The 10,340-nt window shown below is 41.8% G+C and overlaps 1 protein-coding gene across 3 annotated transcripts; it reads left to right on the top strand.

Moving 5' to 3' along the window:
• Positions 1–1,689: 1,689 nt before the first annotated feature.
• On the top strand, positions 1,690–9,779 carry trmt10a (tRNA methyltransferase 10A). 3 transcript variants are annotated; one of them, XM_023832319.2, is made up of 8 exons: positions 1,690–1,764; positions 2,292–2,546; positions 3,214–3,376; positions 3,505–3,576; positions 3,684–3,758; positions 7,670–7,819; positions 7,925–8,030; positions 8,130–9,779. In XM_023832319.2, exons 2-8 carry the CDS (start codon positions 2,329–2,331, stop codon positions 8,366–8,368), a joined length of 1,023 nt encoding a protein of 340 aa, XP_023688087.2. In that variant the 5' UTR covers positions 1,690–1,764; positions 2,292–2,328; the 3' UTR covers positions 8,369–9,779. The 3 variants fall into 3 exon arrangements, with proteins under 3 accessions (XP_023688087.2, XP_023688088.2, XP_023688089.2); XM_023832320.2 differs by having other exon boundaries at positions 1,690–1,753; XM_023832321.2 differs by lacking the exon at positions 1,690–1,764 and adding an exon at positions 1,785–2,067.
• Positions 9,780–10,340: the final 561 nt, after the last annotated feature.

Raw genomic sequence — 10,340 nt, forward strand, 5'->3', positions numbered from 1 at the left:
TTTTCAATCACTCATCCTTGTCAGTGTCACAGGTTAAAAAAAAAACTAATAAAATATAATTTAATAGGTTTTGTTCTCTGTTGACTGACTAACATAAAAAGAGTTATCCATATATGCTAAGCATGCATCAGGCCTGTTCAGTAATTAAGAGCTAAAGCACGATAAACCAGTTCATGACATTGCTGGGATTCCAGCATTCCAGTGCTGTTTCTCTACAGCACACAGCAGCCATTCTTATGTTGTGCTGGGAGCCGCTGAGGGAGGCTGCCATTGCTACCAGACCCTAATACACCAATTCAGCTTGCCAATGCCCCCCTCACCCACACCATATGCATCTCTCCTCACCTCCCAGCACAGACGCACACAGGCCCAGGTCCTCCCGGCACACACTCCCATTACATCCAGTCCAGCTGAGGCCTAGCTCAGTGAGCCAAACATACCGAGAGCTTCGGGTCATCGCCAGGCAAGCTGTGTTTTGGAAAGACTTATTGTGTAAAGCAATCCCTCCGCAACTACTACCCAGGCCAATTTAACTGTGCCCTGCCTAAAATGCTGGGTGAAAATTCCTTCAGACACCTTACCCTGCCCCCCCCCCCCCAACCATGACTTAGAGAGAGGGCTTGAGAGTAAGGGTGTGAAAATCAATACCGAAATATCAATTTTTTCAATCTCAGTGTTTCATTTGGAGATTTGATTTTAACATTAAAATCTCATTTTTTAGCTGCTAATTTAAATGTGTATATTATAGTGTCTGGGAACAGGACATAAACTACATCCAAGCAGAGGAAGACTTTCAGGGTCCCAAACATGAGTGAAAGGAACAACCAATCCCCCAGCACATCCCTCCCAAATTTTATCATCAGCACCACCAGCAAATTTTACTGTCAGGGTTGGGCTAGCACCAGATATCGGTGTAGGGATCAGTATAGGCCAGAGGTGGAAAGTTCAGGTCCAAGACAGTAAAAATTCAGACCAAGGTTTTGTTTCAACCAACTGGTTGAGTACTCCAACCAGTTGAGCATGAAGAGTCACAGTCACAGAGTACCTTGGCCTGGATTTGTACTTTACAGACCTGAACTTTCCATCTCTGGTATAGACGACACCACCCTTGGTATCAGATCAAAAAGAAAATCAGCAGTATCGCCTATCCCTGAGTGGGACTGAGAAGGAGAGGAGCAGGAAGGCAGCAGAGATGGTACAGACTTATTTAAACAGAAATGAATACAGAATAAACCTCCTCCATATCATTCTGTCGAGTCGCTCGTGTGTCGAGTCGAGTTGCATGTACGTCTGACCCAGAGACAGCGCTCCACCGTAGCAGTCTCAGTAATCTTCCTCAGAGTTTGTCATATTTGGTCCAGCGTAAATGACGAGGTAATTGAACAGTTATTTCAGCTAACGGTATTTTAGTGCATGACTGCATGGATCTTGATAAGTATATGGTAATGACTATACAATTTTATGCTGTTAGCAGGAAGCCATCAAAAAATTTTTCCTTCTTTTTTGTAATTTTGTAATTGTACCTTATCAAAAAAATCGTCCATATTAAAACTATTGGGTTAGGTGTCGGCGTAAAACAATTATTTTAATAATACAACGTCTACTTACCCACTTTGACCTTACCAAAATGGCGGTTTGTATATGTTCGTTTTCTTTTTTTCTTTGCCGTGGTTCGTGACCAAATAAAAGGCGCATTTTGATGACGATGTTTCAGCGACACGTGTGAAGAGATGGCAAGTTCGTGTTGTGAAAGGTAGTTATAAGGTAATTTCACTACAGAAATTGGCAGATGCATCAAACGAACATTTTTTCCTAACATCTTTTCAAACAGGAATATTATCCGTCATTTAATATTGTACTCGAGTTTAAAGCACCAGCGTAATATGGTAGAGTCTGATTTCACAACTTGTTTACTTTCAGTTAACAAGTTTCTGTTTGGTAAATATAGTTGTACAATACAAAAGCCTACGAAAATACTTCCATAACAGACGGTCAGAGGAAAATGACAAGCTCTCAGTGCAACTACAACAGTAGTATTTGTTTAGTTCCTTTGGTTTAATTACGATGGTAAGAGAACCATTTATCATAACGAATAAAGATTTTTATATTGCCAGTTAGTGTCCTCGAATTGTATATGGTAAATCACAGTAATTTTCGTGCTAAGTAGCGATAGTATTAGGTGGTATAGTGAATAGTTTTACGGCTAATTGTACAAAATCATTTGAAATATGCGTAAAGAACACGTTCTTTAAAAACTGCAGTGTCGTTTAACCAAAAAATGTTTCATGCAGATTTTTCGCCTAATATATAAGGCGGAAGTGACTAAGCATGTCGAGTGATACGCCTGACTGCGCGCAGCCCGAAGCGGAGCGGCGTGGTTCTGATGGGGACAACACGGTGGAGGGCGCGGAGGACCCCGAAGGACAGGCCGCGGAAAAGGAGGCGGAAGGCGGCAGCCAAGCAAACGGGACAGAGCCCATGTCAAAGAGACAGAGGAAGCGGCTGCTGAGGCACCAGCAGTGGGAGGAGCAGAGGGACCTCCGCAAGTAATACTTTGATTACTGTGCTGCTTTCTTATTTTTAACACTGCTGAGTTTTTAACAAGATTTTATTCCATGCACTGTTACAAAAAGAATACCAAGTTGTACGTGGGGCTGTACCCTCAAGGGTCTGCCAATTGTACCCTAGCTGTAGGTAATAAATGTACCTTTTCATCTAATATAAGGTACAGAAATGGACTCTGGGGAACATCCCCAAGATTCAAACAACATTAATGTACCTGCAGTGGTACAAAAATGTTCCTCATAGTCCATTTCTGTATCTTAAAAGGTACAATTACCTAGAACAGGACTATGCAACTCAAGGTCCGAGCCCTGCTGATTTTCCAGCCTTCCTTCACCCGTGAGCCATGTGTGAAGCCTCAGGCCAATCAGAATCAGTAATTATTAGACTGCCTACCTGGGAGAACTGAAAACACGGCCTGGATTTGGAATCAAGGTCCGGAGTTGAATAGCCTTGATCAACAGGGTACAGCCCCAGTGACAAGCAAATGTACAAATTGGTACTCTCTATTTGACAGTGTACTGCCTGATTTAATATATATATTTTTTTTAGCTTCACCATTACAGTTATGTGAAAAACCACTGATAGCAGGCCTGGTGTAGGTGCTGGTCGTCCTAACCATGCAGACCTCATTTCTGTGTGTCTGGGAAGGCAGAGGCGCAAGGAGAGGAAGCAGAAAAGGCGGCTGGGGCGCCCCCTGCAGGCGGTGGATGGGGTGGAGTGGATGCAGCGGAAGCGCCTGCGCCGGGAGGCCACACCCAGCAGCCTCCGTTTGGTGGTGGATTGTAGCTTCGACAGTCTCATGCCGTTGAAGGTGACTGCGGGTCGTGGGGGTGGGTTACTAGAGCTTAATGGGCTTCCAGAGTTGCATGCTGGAATGTTTATTGATGTTAAATAATAGCATTGAAGGGGGCTTGGAGTATGACTTTAATTTTTTTTTAGGATGTTAAGAAACTCCACAAGCAGATCCAGAGGTGCTATGCTGAAAACAGGAGAGCTTTACACCCTGTGCAGGTCAGATTGCATCCCAATCAATGTCCGGGTTCTCCTCAGCAGTGATCGTATTTAAATTATGAGCAAAGGACTACCGCCTTCAAATGCAGATGTCTGTCTTTCCTCAGTTCTATCTGACCAGTCATGGTGGACAGTTAAAGCAGAATATGGATGAGAATGACAAAGGATGGGTGAACTGGAAGGTATGCTCTCCTGCTGGATTTCTTTCCATTTGTAACTCTCTTCTGCAATCTCGACGAGAGATTACACCTGAAATGTTCTGTTTGATACCTGGTAACCTGTTGTGTTTAGTTTTTGTTGGATTTTTAGACTGGGCTTTTGGACACTTGCTAAATAGCAGTTGAAATGTTAGTCTTTAATCATCTCTGTGTGGCGCTACAGCCACCACAAAGGCTTGCACTTGTAGCTGCAGTTAAAAACACTGGGCACTTTCATGCTGAAGTTCCAGAACCTGAGTCCTCGGTGCAAGTTCCTAGGCTGTCTCACCTGGGAACTTTTGCAGTTCCTGGCCAATTTTGAGTGTTGCTTTCACACCACACAACAGTAACTGGGACCTTTATGCTAAGTATTGGTAGACACAAATAGCTTGTACGTTAAATTTCACACACAATTTCATACAAAACTACACCGCTACTGCAAATTAAAATGATGAACAAGTCGTTTTGTTGGTGTTTGTTAGTTACTGGGGGGATCGATCGCAATCATAATGAGATGCAGTCTGTATTGTATTTATACGACCCACAAGGTGTTTCTAGTTTATTATGGCCAGTAGACAGCTCTTTCATTTTCCTCAGAATAGAAAATGATGTAACAGTATTCCGCCAGCAAGCTCTGGCAATTTTCACCATTGGCAATATTAGACAAAAGTATACAGACGCTCCTCTACTTACGAACTTTCAACTTACGAACGAAGAGGACTGCAAGTCCAAATTGTGTTCCTTGGGCTCCCGTTTCCTGTCCACATTTTTTTTCCTGTACGCCAATTCCTCCTAGCACACCTAGTCTGGCCGCTACTCCCGCCGTGTAGCAGCGTAGCGTGTGTACTCCCAGCATCCTAGTTCTTTGTACTCGTGTATACCCTTAAAATGATGTTGAATAACGACTTACGAACGTTTTAAGTTATGAACGGCTGTTCGGAACATAACTCATTCGTAAGTAGAGGAGCGTCTGTATTTGTTATTGATCGTGTTTTCAAATGCAGAGATATGGAGGCACAAGCAGAAAGGTAATTATTGGTGCATTAACCCTATGGAGTGAACCAGGGGCCCCTTGCATGGGGGGGCATTTCTTCCCTCTTTGGAATAATTACCTTATAACTTCAGATATAAAAGTCACAGACACATGCCTGATACCTAAAAGCAAAGTTGACCCCTTTACAATTGATTGTAGGAAGTTCAATAACGAAATTAATAACCTGTGTATAATTTATGGACATGCGAATATAACAAAAACAGCTGGAAAAATACAAAATCTGTCTGTGTCTTGGATTTTTGTAAATATTTCAAAAACTACATGATGGAATAGGTCCAATTTTAAAAATCTGGTTCCCAAACTTGTTTTCTACATGTGTGCCCAATTTCATATCATTTGATGCAGCCCAACAGGTTTTACGGAGGAAAGAGCAAATGGTGCAACTGGGAGCCTTTCCTATCCAAAACCTAACCTAAACTAATCTGAAACTTATCCAAAATGGCAATAGTGTAACTAGCAGTGTTTTTTGGGGTAGCAACTTTCTTTCTAAATGCATTACCACTTATAGGTCATAAGTAACAATTTGTCACACATCATCACCACACATTTGTAGGAAAATCTATATTTTATTCACACGACTTGTGCCAAACTTATCCAAAACCTATCCAAAACCTATCCAAACTGGCCACAGTATAACTAGCAGTGTTTTTTGGGGTAGCGTCTTTCTTTCAAAATGCATTACCACTTATGGGTCATAAGTAACATTTTGTCACACAAAATCACCACACATTTGTAGGAAAATCTATATTTTATTCACACGACTTGTGCCAAACCTATCCAAAATGGCCGCAGTGTAACTAGCAGTGTTTTGGGATAGCGTCTTTCTTTCTAAATGCATTACCACTTATGGGTCATAAGAAACATTTTGTTTCTAACCCTAACCCTGCATAACTGTGCCCAAACAAAGCCCGACAAGTGCCCCGCATTACTGTGCCCAAACAAAGCCCGACAAGTGCCCCGCATAACTTTGCCCAAACAAAGCCGACAAGTGCCCCGCATAACTTTGCCCAAACAAAGCCGACAAGTACCGTACATAATGTTGCCCAAACAAAGCCGACAAATGCCCCGCGTAACTTTGCCCAAGTGAAAGCCAAAAGCGCTGCATTACTTTGCACACTTCAAAGCTTGACAAAGGCGATGCGGAACTTTTCCCAATGTACTACAATACAAGTGTTACCAAAGCAAATGTTAATTGTAATTTGCTGAATCACGGAATTATAAAAATCTATAGAATAAAAGAGTAAAATGTAAACTGTAAATAAATGTACTTATGTCCATCCTCTCCACGCAAAAAAGCGTCCTCCTCCATCGAATCAATGGATAAAAGCGACACTTTCTTCCCCCGAACCACTCTTCAAAATCATCTTCTGTGCTTTCTCAACAGTGAAAGTCATCCGAGCCATTTTTCTTCAGCCAAAAAAGTTGTTGTCCGAAAATAACTGGGTAAACTCACGGAGACTACGTGCGCAATGCGTACTCGAGACACTCCCACAAATACTGCACCTGCAGAGAATAATTTGCGCATTCATGTCCCCAGCGCGAAAAACAATGCCCAATCAGCACATCCCATACCATTTTGCAAACCTTAGACACACCTCTATTGGATGAAGCAAATGGCACTGTAATTTGATGTTCATGTAAAAAGTTTATTATGGTGAAACATAACCATGGGCAAAGGTTCAGTGCGTAAAAAATAATGTGCTAGCAGGGAAGCAGAGCATATATCTGAAAAAATACTTGACAATGAAGGATTACAGTGATTGATTTATGTACATAAGAGATCAAGCTTTCAAACGAGGGTAACTTTGTCATTTTATTCACTGGTTTTCTTCTAAAACTCCGAAGATAAAAAACATTGCACGAATGTACAGAATGCCGACTGACATTTTTCCGCGATGAGTGAGCAAGCTATTTGAGAGCATTACAGTCATATTTATGGAAAAATGCGTGTTTTGTCTTAATACTGTGACGGTTTATGAATTATTGGCCGTGAAAGAAATAGTTTGAAGTGCTTAGTTTTCATTTTATTAACACTTATATTTTACTTCCTGACACTCGACCCGTTTAAAGATGGCTACCATGGTCATTTTATTTTTACTTGTTACAAAAAAACCATGGCACAAAAATTGCGCAACTTTCTACAGATATTATCTGAAAGGTTTTTTGTAGTGTAACAAGCCGTTTTTGGTTGATTTGGTACATTTGTTTCTTTTATTGAACGTCATTTTTTTCTGTTATTGAAAATTCGGACGTATGCGTCCGAACCACTAGGCGGCGACAATGAAAGAGTTAAATGTGATTGTGGTACAAAAATAATTCCATCTGCTCAATTTTTGCTCTTCTGCATCTCTTCCCTGCACTTCTGTGTAACTTCCAAGTGAGCGCAAGTACTTGTGGTGAACCAGTTGGCAAGTTTATCACAGTAAGCCCCTCCCCAGTAGTGCATGTTTGAACGAAAAGTACCTGATCTGGGGTAGGTACTAAAAAAGGGTTCCGGATGCGAACGTAACAGAAGTTCCTTCTTCCCGAAAAAGGTTCTGGTTCCTGCGGTATGAAAGTGCCCACTCTTCATCTTCCCATCTACTGTAGCTTATCACCTCTTATCACTCAGCGAACAGATTAGGGGATTAGACTTCCATGTGCTTGAGGATATGGAATCGTCCCCTGGCTTTGAACACCCTCCCCCCTCCCATTCCTTGAGAACCTGATCTGATTGCAGACCTTTTTGGAGTACTGTAACTGAAGATAGAGCATTAGATGACACTGAAACATGCCTTGCAGTAAAATGAAATTAACACCTGTGACACTCTTGTGCTACCCACCCACCCCCCCTTCCCGTCAGGACATTAACATCAGGCCAGAGCAATTCCAACAGGTCATCAGCAAAGAGGAGGTGGTGTACCTCACTTCAGACTCTCCCAACGTGCTGACGGAGCTGGATGAGAGCAAGGCCTATATCATAGGGGGTCTGGTTGACCACAACCACCACAAGGTAGATGTTGCCCATGTGAGGGACTGTGAGTACCGGGAACACTGTATTACGTGGAATATGGAACATACCTAATGTGCCTGCCTTCTGTGTGTGTTTGTGCCCCAGGGGATTACCTTCCAGCGAGCTCAGGAGCTTGGGATTGACCACGCCCAGCTCCCACTGGGAAGCTTTGTCAAGATGAACAGCCGCAAGGTGCTGGCTGTTAACCATGGTGAGTTCCTCTGCTAGCTACAGTTTCTCACCAAGGATTGAATGTTAAAAATTTCACTCGGAACACATTTTGTGATGTGGCCTTGTGTTCTTCCTGCAGTTTTTGAGATCATCCTGGCATACCTGGAAAAGAGAGACTGGCAGCAGGCCTTCTTCACTATCTTGCCCCAGAGAAAAGGGGCCGTTCCCTTGGAACAGGAGGGCGGCGCCGATGGGCAGAAAGAGCAGGAGCAAGATTCGGACAGTGACTCTGACTCGACCCTGGGAATAGAGGAAGAGACCAGTACAAAGGAGATACAGGAAAGCAAATGCAGGAAGTTTGAGGATGGTCCCAGCTAATCGGGACAGGCCAGCGCTGAAGGAACCACTGCTTAGAACAATCAGGGAAACAGATTCAAGTTCTTTCCATTTTTGTTTTAAATTCAGTATTCTGTTTGTCATTGTTTTTAATCCCCCCCACCCATAATTCTAGATTTTTTTTTTTTTTTTTTTTTTTTTTTTTAAAAAGAACCTAAAGATGCGTTTTTTTTGCCATGTGGATGTTACTTGGTATGTCAGAAATGGCTCATATTTTTCAGACATTTGAGCACGATGACCTCCTGTTGGCATGATTTGCCCCCGATATGATGGGGTCACAGTGGCCTTATTAAAAACTTCTGGGAACTTGACGCATATCATATGCCTGTTGTCACTGTACATTTTTAAAAGAAAAGCGTAAAAACATTTCCAATAGGTTGTGTTGCAAAGAAACTCTGATCTTATCCAAGATAAGTCCAAAATGTGACGGATCTTTTCTTTACCTGTGTCTTCCTCCATCCATTTTGCTGCAGAAGCTCCAGTGTATCTCATGTCTCCCCTTCCTTGGTTGATCCCACAGCTGCTTGTGTTTTCCAGTTCCGCATGCATCACAGCTCGCCACATCTTTGTGTGATTCCTGCAGGTTGCCATCATGTACTCAATCCCCTTGTCATGTAGACCCTCTATTAGGAGAGCTGACTGTTTGTAGATACTAAACACCAAAGCGCCTTCATAGGTTTCCGAAATGTCTGACTTGATAAGCCATTTTTTTGAGTCTCAACCTATTCCAGTGACATTACTATGAATCTTTTTTGTAGCTGCATTTTTTTTTGTTTGTTTTATTTAACACTTGATGGTGTTAAGGTGACTCGTACACTGGTAGAAATGACAAAAGCTCGCCTTGGCAGATGTGGCTACTGGCTCACTGGCTGTAGTCCATCCTGTCTGTTTCTGACCCCTGTTCACCATCCTGCTTTTCCACCCATCAGCACTGCTTTAAGTTGGATGTTGGCTGGCTGAGCTCAAGTAACCCCAAGTCAAGGGCAGCGGGGATAAACTTGCACTATCAAGCTCACCACAAGAGGCAGTGTTTATCTGCTGCTCAGCTTATCCCAACTGACTTGCTGTTACTACATCATCATACATATATAATGTATTATTATTCTGGAATGACTGCAAAATTCAAGGCAACAGTGTTGCCTCAAAGACCAAGTGATCACCAGGTTGGTTTAGGTTCTTGCAAAGTTAGACCCTGCATTTCAGTGGGTACTGTGCTGGGTTGTCAGGCTTTATTAAGAGTTTTTTTAAACACGATCCTATGTAAAGACAATTCATTCGTGCTTTTCAATATGATGTACAAAATTAATAGTTTTGGTTTTATTTCTCGTTTTATTCTGAATGCTATTTTTATTAATAAAAATTACGTTATGAATAAATAGCATTAACAGCCACATTGTATCCCGTTCTGTTGTGTCTGTGCCAGCATAGCTGGTGTGATGAACCTGAAGCCAAAAAAATTATGCTTTTGGACGTATATCAGTGGCCACATGACCTAAACACTGCAGAGATGGTTTGGGAGGAGTTTGACCAGAGAGTGAAGGAAAACCGTGATAATTATCATATTGTGAACCTTTTATCGCGATATTATCGTACTGTGAGTTTTTGGTAACATCACATCCCTAATAATAATTTTTATATACTGTGTGTGTGTGTGTGTGTGTATATATATATATATATATATATATTAGGGTGCGTCACAATACATTACCAAAAAACTTGTAGAAGTTCAAGGGCACATCAATTTTTTGTTCCTTTTGTTTAGAGGAATTATTGTGTAAAATATTAGGCATGTTGAACTTCATTTAGTACTGCCTCACAGTCATCATTTATAATAAAAATTCCTTTTTTACGGCTAAAACTGGCATGTATGTCACTTGCTGCTGTTGCCAACTGGTGGAATGCATTTTACTTATCACATTATCTGGCAAAGAATAGCAAATCGTAGCAAAAGAAA

Source organism: Paramormyrops kingsleyae, chromosome 12, assembly GCF_048594095.1.
Source record: "Paramormyrops kingsleyae isolate MSU_618 chromosome 12, PKINGS_0.4, whole genome shotgun sequence".
NCBI classification, from domain to species: Eukaryota; Metazoa; Chordata; class Actinopteri; order Osteoglossiformes; family Mormyridae; genus Paramormyrops; species Paramormyrops kingsleyae.